The 17,130-nt window shown below is 50.6% G+C and overlaps 1 protein-coding gene and 1 long non-coding RNA gene across 9 annotated transcripts in view; one reads left to right on the plus strand and one right to left on the minus strand.

The window, feature by feature from the left end:
• The window catches only part of PLEKHG5 (pleckstrin homology and RhoGEF domain containing G5), a gene marked incomplete at its 3' end in the record, with an annotated part of 100,248 nt that overhangs the window by 35,600 nt on the left and 47,518 nt on the right, over nt 1–17,130 (plus strand). For 3 of the 8 annotated variants that reach the window (XM_083452079.1, XM_083452083.1, XM_083452080.1), the window contains exon 1: nt 4,746–5,065. The exons of 4 other annotated variants lie outside the window; for them this stretch is intronic. In XM_083452079.1, coding sequence (XP_083308205.1) covers nt 4,979–5,065 — 87 coding nt within the window. In that variant the 5' untranslated portion in view covers nt 4,746–4,978. Of the gene's footprint in view, nt 1–4,745; nt 5,066–5,403; nt 5,586–17,130 lie in introns of those variants that run through there. One more of the 8 variants, XM_083452081.1, reaches the window with a different exon arrangement.
• Nucleotides 1,064–16,907, minus strand: LOC310682980. The gene is made up of 3 exons (XR_014514233.1): nt 16,676–16,907; nt 2,304–2,508; nt 1,064–1,411 (listed from the first exon to the last, which is right to left on the minus strand). It is a non-coding gene; the product is annotated as an uncharacterized lncRNA (long non-coding RNA).

Here is a 17,130-nt window from a genome sequence, read left to right on the forward strand (position 1 = left end):
GTTTGCTTAGAGCTGGCCAACTCAGGCATCACAGAGCCCATGGAATTGTGGGAGAATCTGGCATGATGTTTAACAACATAAGAAGAGCCCTGCTAGGTCAGGCTATTGGGTGTGTGTGTGTGTGTGCATCTAGCCCAGCATCCTGTTCTCACAGTAGCCAACCAGATGCCCCCATGGGAAGCTCCCAAGCAAGGCCTGAGTCCAGTAGCAACTCTTCCCACTTATGATTCCCGGCAGCTGGTTCTGAGAGGCATACTGTGGAGGGAGAATGTGTCAATGGCTACTAGTCACAATCAGTCCTAGAAATTCAAATCACAAACCTCAAAAAAAGAGAGAGAAGTTTTAATATCTTGTATTATTTTTTTTCTTCTTTTGCAAATAAATTATCTAACAACAATTAGCGACACCATGTGAAGGTGAGTTACGTGGATGAAGCTAATTCAAAATCACTTGTCCTGCTGCATAAGCTGAGTGCAAGTCTGCAGTGGTAGTGTTTAAGAGACTTACCAACATGTCTGACAACATGACCTACTCTAGTATAAACTTTATTCTTCATTGTAAAGCAGGCATAGGCAAACTCGGCCCTCCAGCTGTTTGGGGACTACAATTCCCATCGTCCCTGACCACTGGTTCTGCTAGCTAGGGATCATGGGAGTAGTAGTCCCAAAACATCTGGAGGGCTGAGTTTGCCTATGCCTGTTGTAAAGCATGAATAATCCTTTATTAATGGATTATCAAAGCTCAATTATCAACCAAATTATTTTTTTCAATTAAATTTTATTAAGTTTCAACGTTTTTAACAAACATTGTCAAAAGGCAATTTCGTTTTTTCTCTTATTTTTGTCAACTTCCCCCTTCTGCTACACCGTATCTACATCAAGCAAAATATGTTTAGAGAGTAAACTTCTCAATTTATTCCCATGTAAATGCATTTCCCTTGCTTAAAAACAAACAATTTCCCTCACCCAAATATGGGTCTGGTGCAATTTTTTAAACCCCCCCCCCATGATAATCTCATGTCTTTTAAACAGTCCCAAGGCTGTTAAGGTATTTCTGAGGAAGGCAATTGGTTTGAATTAAGAATTGAGTTCACTTGTTTTCTTTACTTCAATGTGCTTCATTTTACATTTGCTTATATTGTATTTGCCATCTTGGTGGCCATTCATTCCAGTTTGAAGAGATCCTTTTGGAATCCCTTCCAATCCCCTATTGATCAGCAGGCAATACTTGCAAGCAGAAAGCTTTTAACTAAAGGCACACGAGTCCCGAATACATCAATAGCAGTGGATAAGCAGATGTTGTACATTGTCTTTTATTGGAGTGGGAAAGTGGGGGAAGCACAAATTAGGTCTGAAAAGACCACTGGGCTGCAGTGACATGAAAATGGTGCCATCTGGATTCTCCATGAAAACTGAGTGAACAAAGGAGAGAAAAGGGTGACTGTGGGAGCAAGCTATATCTGTAACACTTTCCAAATCTCAAAACCTCCTTTATTCTGGGACACAGAGGAAGGAAGGGTGGGCTTTGGTTCATCTTGCTTGTTATTTTTAGGCATGAATGATATTGTAATGCACTTTGTCCTTTCAGTGTATGGCTTCCTGAATTTTGGGCAGCTGAGGTATATTTTTGTTTCTGAATTTAAAATGAAGTCACCCTCGCTCCCAGAAAGCATATAGGAGAGGAAGTGTGAAGACCCTCCCTTTGAAGAACTCAGCCCTCAGGGCTTTTGCATGAGCCACTGATCTCGATGTAACTCATACAGTGGTACCTCAGGTTAAGTACTTAATTTGTTCCGGAGGTCCGTTCTTAACCTGAAACTGTTCTTAACCTGAAGACCACTTTAGCTAACGGGGCCTCCTGTTACTGCTGTGCCGCCAGAGCACAATTTCTGTTCTCATCCTGAAGCACAATTTCTGGGTTAGCAGAGTCTGTAACCTGAAGCGTATGTAACCTGAAGCGTATGTAACCCGAGGTACCACTGTAATTAGCAGGATGCGGACTCAGAACAGGGGCATCATGCAGTGATGCAACAAGGAACCTCCGTAAAAGCCTGAGCAATTTCCCCCGTATCTTTGCACTGTGAGTGACTGGATGCACCAGCCACAACTGATGTCAAGATGTGGCAGAATTACCCATCCCCCCCCCCCGAAACTGACCGGAAAGAGGAAGGGTCTCATGCAGAGATGCAGTGGGCAGCTTCCTCTGCAGATAGGCTTGCCTTATCAAATTACTTTCCTCTCTGGGCAGCACAATTTGGGGAATGGCTTCAGTGTTTTGCTCCTGGTTCTCTGGTGTCACCGTACCTCTTCTTTCAAGGGGCTCCAGACGCCTTGCCTGTTGGACCCTCGTCCTGAGTTCTCATGCACTCTTACGCTTCTGTACCAGCCAAGCTGTCCTTTGGCATCAGCTCCGTGCTTTCATCTCCCTTGACATGAATGACGCTGTCTGTGCAGGCTGCCACACGTCTGCCCTGCTTGCAAGTGGCCAAGTATGTGAGGGGGCGCAGAACTGCAGAAAGAGGAAATACGCGCAGGATGAAAAGCAGCCTGTGTTCGAGGAAACTGCTAGCCAGGCAGACATGGGGCTTTGATGGATGGGGAGGGAGCATGGGGGCCAGGTGGGGGGCGTGGAGGAGGCGTAGCGAAGCCTTTTCAAAACAGCTCTTGCAGCTGAAAACTTCATTCAAATTGTGATTTAGATGCATGCACCCCACCAAGAAAATGTGTTGCAGCTTGCTGGTGCTGCTTCCAGGCATGATTCAAAGCACTGGTGCTAACCTATAAAGCTAGCTTGGACCCAGGCTATCTATTTATCAGCTGGATAGCTCAGTTGATTAGAGTGTGGTGCTGATAACACTGAGGTTGCAAGTTCAGTCCCTGCAAGGGACAGCTGCTTGTTCAAGCATTGCAGGTGAGTGGCCTGGATGAGTCTCACAGTACCTTCCAACTCGATGATTCTATATTCTATATATGAAAGACCATATTCCCCCATGAAAAACTGCTCAGGATCTGAGATCATCGAGGGAGGCCCTTATCTCATTCCTGCCATCCTCACAGCCACACTTGGTAGGGACACAGGAGAGAGCCTTCTCGGTGGCTGCTCCCACTCTGCAACTCCTCTCCTGGAGAAGCTAGACTGGCTCCCTCCTTGTTGTCCTTCCACCAGCAGCTGCATATCTTCTTCTTTTGGGAACTGACTTTTTAAATTTGTATTTTAATGGAATTCTTATTTATATTGTTTCAATTCTATTAGAGTTGAATGACTTTGTGCTGATTATGTGTTTAGCTTTTATGTATTGTAGCGGTTTTAATTTGTGTAAGTTGCTTTGTGGTCCAGTCTGGAGAAAAGGTGAAATAATAATATTAAGTACCAATTACGCATTTGGACACTTTGCAGAACCATGTGAGCAAAAGAAGGGAGCCAGTTCCCTCCCCCCAATATCTTGCAGTTGAAATAATCCAATGGGCACAAACCATACTTCATAGAAGGGGTCTGAATCTTCCCTTTCTGTTCATCTTCTTGCAGATGTGCACCAAACTTTTGCACAATCTTAGAATTATAGAATCAGAATTGTAGAGTTGGAAGGGAACCCCCAAGAGTCATTGAGTCCAACCCCCTGCAATCCAGGAATCTCAGGATCTCAGCTATCTTAACAATGGTGGAAAGGAGCTGGGCAAGGGGAAAACCACTTGGACCCGTGTCTACAAAGCATGAGTCAATCAGAAAACCGTTCTGCCCCGTGTTTTCAAAGCTTGATACAAGCAGAAGTGTGGATGAGCCCATTGTTATAAGTGCCACATAATACCCATTCCGCATTTGCAAGAAACCAGTCTTTTAGTGTGGCAGCACCTACACTTTGGAATTCCCTGCCTATTGACACCAGGCATGTGCTTTCTAAAAACATTTTTGTTTGGACCAGCCTACCCAGATATTTAAGGGATGCGGGTGGCGCTGTGGGTTAAACCACAGAGCCTAGGACTTGCTGATCAGAAGGTCGGCGGTTCGAATCCCCGTAACGGGGTGAGCTCCCGTTGCTCGGTCCCTGTTCCTGCCCACCTAGCAGTTCGAAAGCACGTCAAAGTGCAAGTAGATAAATAGCGAGAAGGTAAATGGCGTTTCCGTGCGCTGCTCTGGTTCGCCAGAAGCGGCTTAGTCATGCTGGCCACATGACCTGGAAGCTGTATGCCGGCTCCCTTGGCCAATAAAGCAAGATGAGCGTCACAACCCCAGAGTCGGTCATGACTGGACCTAATGGTCAGGGGTCCCTTTACCTTATACCCAGATATTTAGAATGCTGTTTTGTTTTCTGTTGTTGTCTTCAACCTTTTTTATTTATTTAATTTATATACCGCCCTATACTCTCAGGTCTCAATCTTTTCACGGTTTTAACTAATAATATTTTTCGTTTCGTTAACCGCTTGGAGAGGGGTGGCTTTCCTTTTACAATCAAGCCGCATATAAATTTTATGAAATAAATAAATAAGGCACCCCCACCCCAAATCTGGAGGGGGTCAACAGGCGAAGAGTTTCGTCCAGAGACCCCCACCACGGCCGATGGACTTTTCGGGCTCCTGCTTCTTGAAACAAGAGGAAGAAGAGCGCACAACCTCTTTTTCTCCGCTGTGCGCTCCGGTGCCTGCTTCTGCCTTGGCGCCTGCGACTGGACAGGAATGGTACGCTCCAGCCGGAGACACTCTCCTCGGAAGGGAATGGTAGGTCCCGCCAGTCTTCCTCCTCCTCCTCCTCCTCCTCCTGTCGGGCTTGAACGTGGCTTTGTCTCGGTGGAGCCTCCAGGCAGGTCTGCCTGTCTGGCTCTTCCGCAGGAGGGAGAGAGAGACGAGAGGCGCAGCAGCAGCAGCAGCAGCTTTGTGCGCCATGAAGGCAGCGGCGGCAGCTGGGGCTTTGGACGGAGCCCCCTCTTGTATCTGAGGCTGCAGACAGCCCCCACCCCCTCAGCCCCATTTTGGAGGCTCTCACAATGAGGCAGCGGCTGGGGGACTTGAAAGCCGCCGGTGACGGTAGAGGGACCCCCGAGGAGCTGCCCGCCAGGGGCGCCATCAAATTGGTGAGTGGCTGGACCGGAATCCAGAAGGAAGGGACAGAAGGGGGGGGGACCTCGGGGAGGGGGCGCAAAACTGGGCGCACGATGGTGTTGGTTTTTTTTAACGTATTGGTTGGCTGGCTGCAGACGGGGGCCCGGCGCCTCTTGGGCAGACGCGCGGCTCCTTTTCCACCAGGACTAGAAACGTGAAGGCGTTTTAACTTACCAAGGCTGCGCGTTAGCAGGGCGCGTTGGGTAGATCCAGACGCTAATTGTTGTTTTCGGGACCAGAGATAATAGCGGAGTGTTGAGAGGCGAAGGAAAGCCAGTTCGGTTTAGACTGCAGTGCGAAACCATCCATCTCTCTCTCGGCTTCTTGGCTAATATTGTTGCTGTGGTGGCTTGGAGAGGGGTGAGCTTTGGATTTTCGAAAGCTGGGAGATTTTTCCAGATCCAAAAGGAAGACGTTTGAGTTGTGGCTGGAGAGCAGAGAAATGGACGCCATGAGCCCGTCTGGTGGGATCTGCCCCTGCTGGGTGTCAAGGTAACCGCTGGGCAGGTGTGCTGCCCGTGTTTGTGGAGGAGGGTGACCAGGCTGGACTCTTGGGAGTGACTGGCAAGATGGTAGTGGGTCCTGTACAGAGGAGCAGCAGATGCCCTCCATCTCCCACTCCATCAAGCGTAAATTTCAGGCCAACCAGTGAGCAGTTTCTTTGATTTCCAAGGGCACAGTGACGGTCTTGGTGGAATGGATCGGGTCCCCACTTTGGTCGGCTTCGGTTGTTGGGATTGTGCCATTTCCCCAAGGCAATAGTGGGGTTTATCTTGTGGGTCATCTCTAGAATTATAATCGCCAATTTGTAGGCAATACAAATATAGGCCATCATAAAACATCCATATATAAAATTTTAAAATATATACAAATAAGCAGCTGTGTAAAAATACGTAATAAGGATTTTCATTGGAGTTCCTTTCCGCTAAATAGTGCCATTCACCACTCTGAGAGATAAAAAAATTCAGCCACCCTTGCAGTTACTTCCGGGTTAGTGCCAGACAGGTAGAATCTGATATTTTCATTGTGATGTTAGACTACCCAAAAAAGGGGGATAGCATGCTTTTGAGTAGCTGGGTGTACAATGGACAGTAGAAAAGAATATGTTCTACTGTGTGCGGCAGATTCAAAAAACAGCCACAGATCTCCAGAATTTCTGTGGCCTGTGGCAATTATTTGCAGCCTGACTTTTTTTTTGGGGGGGGGCACCCTGTAAGAACCAATAATCCCCACCTAAATCCTTCCTCCCTTTCTCTTCTGGGATGGGCTACCTCCAGCTTCCTCTCTGGAATTTCTCAGGCAGGAGTCATGGAAGTTTGCCTGGGGCAGTTATAATATTCGGTGTACTAATTTGTTTTTACAAATGCTGTACTTTGAACAATTTGAAAACAGACGTGCCAGGAGGGCCCCTCTGAAACTGTAGGGTCAGTAAATTTTGCTGGGGGGGGGCAGGGTTCAAAGCCAACTTTTGCTCAAGTTTCAGTTGCAATACGAAGAAAACAAAACCATGTATTTACAGTTGTGGGGGCGGAGAAGTTGTGCATTGCCACAAACCTGATTCATGGGCCCATTTGGCTGCAGGAAGAGAAATGAAAACCACTTTGTCCTTCTGTGTGCTGGACCAGATATCCAGCCAAGGACAAAAGTGTGCCTGAGAAATTAAGGAGCTCAAGGTGCTGCACATAGTCCTCCTCATCCTCATCTAATCCCCATAACAGCCCTGTGAAGTAGGTTAGTCTGAGAGGCAGTGACTGGCCTCAAGGTCACCCAGTGGGCTGATCTGAACCTTGGTCTCTCCCAGGTCTGAGTCTGACACTCTAAACGCCACCCCACACTGACCTACCCCACACATCTTCTGGGGCCCGGAACAAAACCTTGGGGGCAGTAAGCAAGACCCCTTATTTTATTTATATTTTTATTCCATAAAATTCATACACCACTTGATTAGGGGGAGGGGAAAAAAAACCCCTCAAAGTGGTTTACAAAAAAGATAGGGCGATATAATGATCAACAAGAAAAATCAGCAACAATAATTAAAAACCAGCTTTCTAGACATTTCATCTAAACAAAATGTTTTTAGCAGGAGCTGAAAAGGGTACAGTGAATAGGGGCTTCCTGATGTCAATAGGCAGGGAGTTCCAGTAAAGGAACCATTAGGTCCAGTCGTGGCCGACTCTGGGGTTGCGGTGCTCATCTCGCTTTACTGGCCGAGGGAGCCGGTGTGCAGCTTCCGGGTCACGTGGCCAGCATGACTAAGCTGCTTCTGGCGAACCAGAGCTGCGCACAGAAACGCTGTTTACCTTCCCGCTGGAGCGGTACCTATTTATCTACTTGCACTTTGACGTACTTTTGAACTGCTAGGTTGGCAGGAGCAGGGACCGAGCAACGGGAGCTCACCCCGTCGCGGGGATTCAAACCGCCGACCTTCTGATCGGCAAGTCCTAGGCTCTGTGGTTTAACTCACAGCGCCACCCGCGTCCAGAGTTCCACACTAAAAGATGGATTTTTTACAAATAGTGTAATAGTGCCAATTCCACCAGTCAAAGTGGTTGAGTGGGTGCCTGTGGAGCGAGGCGAGCTCGTGGGTAAACTGGTCCCAAGCTGTTAAGGACTTTATATCCTAATAGTAACACCTTGAACTTGGCCTAGTAGCAAATTGGCAAACAGTGCAGATCTCTGAGCACAGGTGTTACATGCTGCCAAGGTTTCCTTCCTGCCAGCATTGTGCACTAGCTGCATCTTCTGGACCAAGTGCAAGGGAAGTCCCGCATAGAGCGCATTGCAGTCATCCAGCCTTGAAGCTACCAGGGCATGAGAACCTGTGGCCAGCCTTTCCTGCTGCTTCTCCCATGGTGTGTGTATGAATTAGTGCACTTGCTTCGTTCGGCAGCTGTTTCTCAAATGTTTTGGACTTCTAAAAACAACTTCCTCCTCAAAACACATGCCATGCACTGACTGTCAGAGGCTGAGGCACACGGGGACACACCCGCTCTAGGCATGGGCATGTGAGCGTGAGCAGCTGTGGACTGGGGCAAATGTGTGTCTTGTTTGTGTGTGTGGAAGATTATACCCCCCAAAATACTTTTGCAGGTGGGCAGTGTGCTGTGGCACTCTTGCCCTGCATGCAGAAGAAGAAGAAGAAGAAGAGTTTGGATTTGATATCCCACTTTATCACTACCCGAAGGAGTCTCAAAGCGGCTAACATTCTCCTTTCCCTTCCTCCCCCACAACAAACACTCTGTAAGGTGAGTGGGGCTGAGAGACTTCAAGGAAGTGTGACTGGCCCAAGGTCACCCAGCAGCTGCATGTGGAGGAGCGGAGACGCGAACCCGGTTCCCCAGATTACAAGACTACCGCTCTCAACCACTACACCACACTGGCTCTCACAGGCAACTGCTTGGCCACTGTGAGAACAGGATGCTCGACTAGATGGCCTACTGATCTGATCCAGTTCTTATGATTGGTTTTTTAGCAGAAGCACCAGTTCCCCTCTTCTCAGACTGGTCCTGATGAACAAAGTTGCTCTGTTCAGATCTGGGCAGAGGGCAGGTGACCTAAGGAAGGGCAGGTGCTCTCTGGAAACCCAGTTCTGTGTTGTGTCTGAAATCGACCTTCACAGGTAAATTGGACGTGTCCTGGAATCAGGCACCAGAATCTCAGATTCAAGGCTCTTGGGAAGCAAAGCTTGGAATAAACGTCTCACTGGGAATCCAAAGCTGGACAGTCGCTTCCACGCACTTCAGACCATCCTTCTCCAACTTGCCGCCCTCCAGATGTTTTGAACCACAACTCCTATCCGCCCCAGCCAGCAGAGCTGTGTAGTCCAAAATGCAAGAGAGCCTGCTGTATCAGGGCAGCCTCCTATTCTTGCTCTGACCATTATGGGAAACCCACAAACGGGACCTGAGCACAAGAGCCCTTTCCCTTCCTGCTGTTTCCAGCAACTGGTATTCAGAAACATGACTGCCTCTGACCGTGGAGGGCGCCAGGTTGGGGAAGACTGTCTTAGCTTGTTTTGCCAGATGAAGCCTGTGGGGGTCTGCACCATAAAACTGCACCAAGGAGCAGAAACTGGGGGGTGGGGGATAGATGGGCAGTAGGAGACTCAAATTTGCATCTGCTAATCTATATGTTCCAGGTGTCAGTCTGGGAACAATTCCTATATCTGCCTGCTCAGCTTGCTGCCTAGGTGATGCTCAACTTCACGGCCACCCATTCCTGGCCTGTTTTTCTCCCTTCTTAGCACTCTTTAAACTGGGCAGCTCCAAAACAAGAGGATGGGTTCTGTTCAATGAGATTTTGCTCAGAGTGGACCTATTGAAGTGAATAGCAACGGCCCGTTCGTTTCAATGGGTCTGAAAGTTAGTTGAATGCCACCTATTGTTTCCAAATAGAGAACTGGCCTCTGCTAAGGGAGGCACCCTGGCCAATATGGAACTCACTCCCATGGGAGGCAGTGATTGCCACAAAACGAGATGGCTTTAAAAGAGGATAATAAAAAAATTCAGGGAGGAGAGCTATTGGCTATGCTCTTCATCCGAGGATGAAAGCAGTAATGCTTCTGAAGGCTACTTGCTGGAAACCCTAGGAGTGGTCTTGGGTGCGAATCCTGATTCTGGGCTTCCCATCGGGGCATATGGTTGGCCACTGGGAGAACAGGATGCTGGACTCAGTGGGCCATAGGCCCTCTTTCCTATGGCCCATTGAGTCCAGCATCCTGTTCTCCCAGTGGCCAACCATATGCCCCAATGGGAATCCCAGAATCAGGATTCGAACACAAGACCTGCTTTCCACCTGCTTTTCCTTGTTGCACACAAGTGGAGAGAGTGAAGGGAAGCAGCCTCCCCCCACCCCATTCTCTAGCCCCTAAGCTAGCTTGCTCTGTGCCTCTTTACGCCAGCCTGCTGCCCTCGGTTACATTGGAGGATGCAGTCGCCTTAGCCAGTGTGGAAGTAAGATGAAACTTCCTCTTGGGCTGGATTTTGCACATGGAATGAGGGAGAGAGAGGGGGGCCATCTTCAGTTAGCGAAATGTCTTGGGATGCCTTGGACAAAGAGATTTGGCTGGAGTGTGGCAGAAGAAGGAGATGCTGCCTGATCATTTGGCTTGATCCAGCAGAGCTCTTCATATGTTCTGATATAAGCAGAAAGCTTTGGGTTCCCTGGAGCTCAGGGTGGGCTTTGACATATCCCTTTGCAAGGTGGAGCCTGTTCCGTTGCGCAGGAGAGGACTCTCAGTGTGCTCCTCTTTCACCTCCTCCATCCCCTGGCACTCATGAGTGCGCAGGAGGCCGGCTGCACTTGGCCATCTTTCCAGTTCGGTCTGGGACCATGGCAGCGGCCTGCGATGTCCCTTTGGCTCCCTGCCTGCCTCAGTCACATGGAACGGCCATGACGCAACAGCCGTCTGTGCTGAGCCACTCGCTTTGGGGCTGAGCCGGCCAGCGCTGCTGTCTGGGACTCTTGGCTGCCTTGAAGCTGGGCTTCTCCACTGCCCCCACCTCGTCCCAGCCTAGTGGAAGTGATTGAAGTAGCAGCCTGGGAAGGCCTGGCTTTTTCCTCTTTTCTTTTTTTTGTTCTATTTGCGGTGTGAGCAAATAGGCAGCCTGAGCCCCCACATCCTCTCTCCCTTTTGTCGGGGCTGGCTGGCTTCCAGCCGACAGCTGCAGCCACTTGGCCCTCTGGCCTCTCGGAGACGCCCTTTCTCTCTTTCCGCTTCTCTTTCTCTCTGCCAAAACATGGATTGCTTACGACCTGAGTGGCCGTGTGTGTGTTTAAATGTGTGAATTCCAACATTATTCCAAACCCGTGAAAATCTAGGGCTGCGACATTGAGCTGATTGAATGGGATGGACGCGGGTGGCGCTGTGGGTTAAACCACAGAGCCTAGGACTTGCCGATCAGAAGGTTGGCAGTTCGAATCCCCACGACGGAGTGAGCTCCCGTTGCTCGGTCCCTGCTCCTGCCAACCTAGCAGTTCAAGAGCACGTCAAAGTGCAAGTAGATAAATAGGTACCGCTCTGGCGGGAAGGTAAATGGCGTTTCCGTGTGCTGCTCTGGTTCGCCAGAAGTGGCTTAGTCATGCTGGCTACATGACCCGGAAGCTGTACGCCGGCTCCCTCGGCCAATAAAGTGAGATGAGCGCCGCAACCCCAGAGTCGGCCATGACTGGACCTAATGGTCAGGGGTCCCTTTACCTTTACAAACATTCAGAATAAATAGGCCAATGTGATCTCATTGCCATTTCAGCAATACAGCAAGGGCAGGGTCCTGTAGCGTACTTCAGTGGCAGAAAATCAAATAGAGGAACTTGGCTACTGTCTTGGTGAGCTCCTGGTCTCTCCCCTGTAATAAGAAGCGTATAACCTCTGTCTCTGGTTTCCATGTTGGAATACATAGATGGTCTAAAAATTGATGGCGGAGATCATCATACATTTAAGGGCCCTGTGAGCTAGAGTTTCCACCAGGTGGGCATCACATGGGCAGATCCTATCTCCTTCTGCCATACCCGCAAACCTACCCCAAAGGAGGTTAGAAGGATTACAATTGAACCTAGCCAGCGAAAAAGCCCTTCTTTCTTGCGGGTTAAACAAAAATTGTAAATAATTAAGATTAAATTCCTGCACCCAGGAGAGTCAAAAATAGATGGGCCAATTTTCTGACTCAGCGGAAGGCAGCTTTCCAGGTTCCTGTGCTTCTGTTAAAGCGGCTTGTGCCTTGCTTGGGGATGGCAGGCAGGCGGGCCAGCGCCTTCTCTGCCCTAAGCCTCACCAGTACAGACTGCGAGTGCCGCAGAGGTCAACAGAGCCCCGAGGCTGCCCTTCTGGAGGTCGTCCCTTGGATGAGAGGCATGCTGGAACTTGTCCTGTCCAGGTGCACAACCTTCCTGGCTGCGTGCTGTCCCCCTGAGCCACTCCTCCTGAACTTTAGACACACAAACACACCGAAAGAGCACTCGTTCCTGAAGGGGTTGGTCTTTGTTGTGGTGGCGGCGGCGGCAGTTGCAGAGGGGTGGCATCTTGCACAGAGGATCCCACTGCTGACTCCGGAAAGCTTGGAGAGCCACGAGGAGGAGGAGGAGGGAGAGAAGCCCCTTCCAGCGACAGGCAGTCCTGCCACAGGCGAGGTATGGAAGCTGCTTTTGGGATGCATTTCTAGAACCACAGGATTGTGGAGTTGGAAGGTACCCAAAGAATCGTCTTGTTCGCCTCCCTGCAATGCAGGAATTGCAGCTCAAGGGCCCAGAAAGCACAACCTGCTCTTGTGCAGGAGGGCTTGGTGGGTGTCAGAGACATTTGGGTTTTCTGCTTGGGTACCAAGCCTCGCTGGTTGGCTCATGTCCATCTGGGGTTTGTGAGAAAGGGGGGTTTGCCAGAACTGTTTGCCCCTGCACGAAGAAGATGGTGCAGAGGAGTGCTTGATTCTGGATGCCTGCGGAATTCATCTCCCCAAGGGGAAAAAGACAGGTACCGTATTTTTCGCTCTATAGGACGCACTTTTTCCCCTCCAAAAATTAAGGGAAAATGTGTGTGCGTCCTATAGAGCGAATGCAGGCTGCGCCACTAAGCTGAAAGGCAGAACAGGGAGACGGAGCACTGCGGAGGGCTCCGTCTTGCTATTCTAGCTTGGGGACGGCTGCGCGCAAAGCCTCTCCAGGGCAGCGGGGTGCATTCACCCCGCTCTCCTGCAGAGGCTAGCAAGGCTGTCCCCAAGCCAGAACAGCGAAACGGAGGGCTCCGTCTCGCTGTTCTGGCTTGGGGCGGCTGCGTGCAAAGCCTCTCCAGGAAAGCGGGGTGCGTTCACCCCGCTCTCCTGCAGAGGCTAGCAAGGCTGTCCCCAAGCCAGAACAGCGAGACAGAGGGCTCCGTCTTGCTGTTCTGGCTTGGGGCGGCTGCGTGCAAAGCCTCTCCAGGAAAGCGGGGTGTGTTCACCCCGCTCTCCGGCAGAGGCTAGCGAGGCTGTCCCCAAGCCAGAACAGTGAGACGGAGCCCTCCGTCTCGCTGTTCTGGCTTGGGGCGGCTGCGCGCAAAGCCTCTCCAGGAAAGCGGGGTGCGTTCACCCCGCTCTCCTGCAGAGGCTAGCGAGGCTGTCCCCAAGCCAGAACAGCGACACGGAGCCCTCCGTCTAGCTGTTCTGGCTTGGGGCGGCTGCACGCAAAGCCTCTCCAGGAAAGCGGGGTGCGTTCACCCTGCTCTCCTGCAGAGGCTAGCGAGGCTGTCCCCAAGCCAGAACAGCGAGACGGAGGGCAGAACAGCGAGACGGAACAGCTCCATAGGCTCGGGTGAATGCACCTTGAACGCACCTTGTTTTACAGGGGGAGAACAAGGAAAAAATATTTTTTCCCTGTTCTCCCCCTCCTATGGTCCGGTGCGTCCTATGGTCCGGTGCGTCCAATAGAGCGAAAAATACGGTATTCAAAAACGGTGTTCCTGGGCAGGTGCTGAATGTGTTTGGAGAGAGGTGCTTCCTCGTCTGCTTGGTGTGCTGCAGGATCGGGTGCCGGCTTGTCTTGGGCAGAGTAGACCCTCCGCTGCTACTGCTGCTGCTTTGACCAAGAGGTGGTCCAGTGGCAGAGGACATGAAGTGACCTTCATGAAAGACAGTGTGGTGCAGTGGTTAGAGTTTTGGACTAGTTTGTTGGGCTAGTCACTGCTGTTTGGCCTAACCTACCTTTACAAGGTTGTTGTGGGGATTAAAGGAAGAAGGGGGGGAAACCATGGACACCGCCTTCAACTCCTTGGAGAAAAAGGTGGGATACCAATGCAAGAAACAGAATCATGGAGTCATAGAATTGTAGGGTTGGAAGGGACCCCAAGGGTCATCTAGTCCAACCCCTTGAGATGCAGGAATCTCAGCTGAAGCATCCATGACAGATGGCCATCCAACCTCTGCTTAAAAACCTCCAAGGAAGGAGAGTGCACAACCTCCCGTGGGAGTGTGTTCCACTTTTTAAATAAATATTAAATAATAATTCACCTTAACGTGTTATTTGCAAAGAGCAATTTATCCCTTTCTCGGTGCAATTTGCAAAGGAGGGGGTGAGGCAGCCTTTGCTAAGTAAACTGGTCCTGAGTTGCTTTGGGCCCTATTGTGCTTAGTACTCGAACCTTGAACCGGGCCCGGTAGCCTGTGCCAACCCACAGACAAGGCATTCCACTCTGGCAACCCTCACAAGCAGCTGCCTTCTGCACCAGCCGCAGCCTCCAGACTGAGCCCCACCCAGCTAGGCTGCCACGTGCGTTGGCAGCAGAAAAACATGGCCGGGCGTCATTCCGGTGTTGCAGCCACCTGTTCCAGTGACAGGCCAAGTGGAAACGTTGCTCTGCGAGTTGGCAAGAGGGGTCACACCCCTTTCGTTCCAGGGTGGAATGCCGCAGTTACTTGGGGGTGAGGGGGTGGCCTTCTGCACGAGCTCTGAGATGCTCTTTTCTGCATCATTGTTTTGCTTATTCTCAGGGTCATGTGGACTTCGGACAGGAGATGTGTTGTCAGGTTCAGTCCTCCTCAAATAGCCTGGCTTTTGCCTGTTTGATGCTGGAGCAGTTTTGCCATGGGGGGCGCGGATGTCTTTCTGTATTGACCTTGCCAAGCCCCACTCCACCCCCCAGTGATGGGCAGCACTGACCTGGGGGAGGAAAAATAATTGCATTGTAGAGTTGGAAGGGACCTCGAGGGTCATCTAATCCAAACCCCTGCAATGCAGGCATTGCAGTTAGGAGGAGAGTTTCCCCATTATTTAGTCACATGGTAAAGCAGGAATGCCAACTTGGCCCCGCGACTGTGGGTGCCTGGAGCCACGGCTGCCATGCAGCATGCAAGGCCCTGGCACTGAAATTTGTGGGTGCCTGGGGAATTTTGTGGGTGCTCAGGCACCAAGGGCAGGCAGAAACAGCCAGTGTTTTTTGCTGCACCTGTGGCTAAGACGGCTACCTGGATGCCACAATTTTACTAGCCACTTGGCCAGTCACAGCGCAGGAAAAAAGGCGTCCCCAGAAGGATGCGACAGGTTTGTAAAATTCTGCATGGTGTGTTGGAAGTGGGGCGGTGGGAGAAGCTTCCCCCCACCCCTCTTTGGATGCCAGAGCTTGGGTTCATCCATTGCAACTGAATGGCAGGACATATTTGAAAGGAGGTGCTCCTTCGCACCTGTGGAACTCATCACCACAAGATGCGGCAAGGGCTGCTGGTTTCGGTGGCAGCTAAGCCAGTTCATGGAGAGAGGCCCATCAGCAGCCAAGACAGCTAAATGGAACTTCCATGTGCAGAGAAAGTCTACCAGATTCTGGGGAGCAGCTGCAGGAGAGGCCTGGTTCCTTCAAGTCTTTCTGGCAGCTTCACAGAACGCATCTGATTGGCCACTGGAGTGGATGTTTGCCTTCATCCGGCAGTCAGGCTCCTCTTTTGTCAAGAGAAATGTCAGAACTGAGCTGTTCTGTCGTCTACTACACATAGGGAAGTGGCAGCTGATGCAATGATATATGCCTAGGGATGCCAATCCAGGCATGCTGCCACCAGGAACTTCACTTTGCACCTGGATGGTGGCATCGGCCGGCCTCGTTTTACGGCATGGCTCTGGCGTGTCCCGTCTTCTACCTCTCTGTTAAGTGAGCCCCTCTCCCCTGCCATCTCCCCCCCACCGCCAGTCCAGGATTGCATCAAGGTTTGGCAGGCCTGGGCATCGCCCGCTGTTTGGTCCCGACTAAGAAGAGCCACCTGAACTAATTTCAAGGAAGAGTAAACTTGCTGGAGAGGGAATACTCCATTGAAGGTGTCTTGCCCCAAACCTCACTGATGGCAGAGGGAACCAATGCAGAAGGGAGAGAGCAAGAGGAGTGCAGTGCAGTGGGTAGAGTGCTGGACCAAGGCCTGGGAGACCTGTGTTCAAATTCCTGCTCAGCCATGAAACTCACTGGGTTTGACCTTGAGCCAGTCACCTGTATCTCAGCATATCCTACCTCACAGGATTGTTTTGAGTGTCAAATGAGCAGGGGGAGAACTATACACCACTCTGAGCCCCTTGGGGATGGGGATAAATTCAATAAATAATACCCAGATAAGCAAGCCAGTCTTGTCAGCTGAAAGCAGGCAGGGGGAGAATGAAACAAAACTCTGGACATGCTCAGAGGCACCTGGCTAAGGACAGCATAATCTGTGGCTGTGTCGTTATTGTTATGTACTGAAGTTCTCACCCTGGGCCAGCAGGGGGATACTGTAGATAGTTCAGGTCCACATATGCAAATAAGGGATCAAAAGTGACGTTCAGTGATTGGATAGTTACAGAAAGTTGTTACAGTTACGTTGTACTGGAGCTCTATATAAGCAGGCTGGCTGAACCCTTCAGTTCAGTTCTGTTCTGGCCTGTGAATAAACAAGAGCTGTTTGGAGAATCGCTGTGTCGTCTCATATGTTCACCCACAACTTAACGGTTATAGTGGGCCATTTGCCTGCTGAGAGCTCCCCCCAAAATCACAAGCACAGGTAACCTCCCTGCCTTGCAGCATAGCAGATTTCAGCTTATGCAGCTTCCCCAACCCTCCGCTTATAAAGACAAACTTCACTCGCCCGCCCCCCCCTTCTCCCTACCTGTTGTAAGAATGACTGTCTGCGAAGGGACACGCCACCGAGAGTGCTGCGTGCGACTTGCTCTGTGTCAAAACAGTGTGAGACACACTTGTTTACAATCCCACGCCCGGCTGTGGAGATTTCCCTTGACTCATCACCAGACGGAGTGTTTCCTGTGAGTTAGCCGGGATGTGTGGCTGGTTGGTGGATGACTGGCTGAGGAGCTGGTTCCAGGCCTGCCTCAACTCAACTGAAGGCTTGCCTGGGCTGGCAATATCCCAGAGGCCCCCACTCCAGGATACCGTATTTTCCGCTCTATAAGACGCACCACACCACAAGACTCACCTAGTTTTTGGAGGAGGAAAACAAGAAAAAAAAATATTCTGAATCTCAGAAGCCAGAACAGCAAGAGGGATCGCTGCGCAGTGAAAGCAGCAATCCCTCTTGCTGTTCTGGCTTCTGGGATAGCTGCGCAG

The sequence above is a fragment of the Podarcis tiliguerta genome, assembly GCF_965153285.1.
Source record: "Podarcis tiliguerta genome assembly, chromosome: 8".
NCBI lineage: Eukaryota > Metazoa > Chordata > Lepidosauria > Squamata > Lacertidae > Podarcis > Podarcis tiliguerta.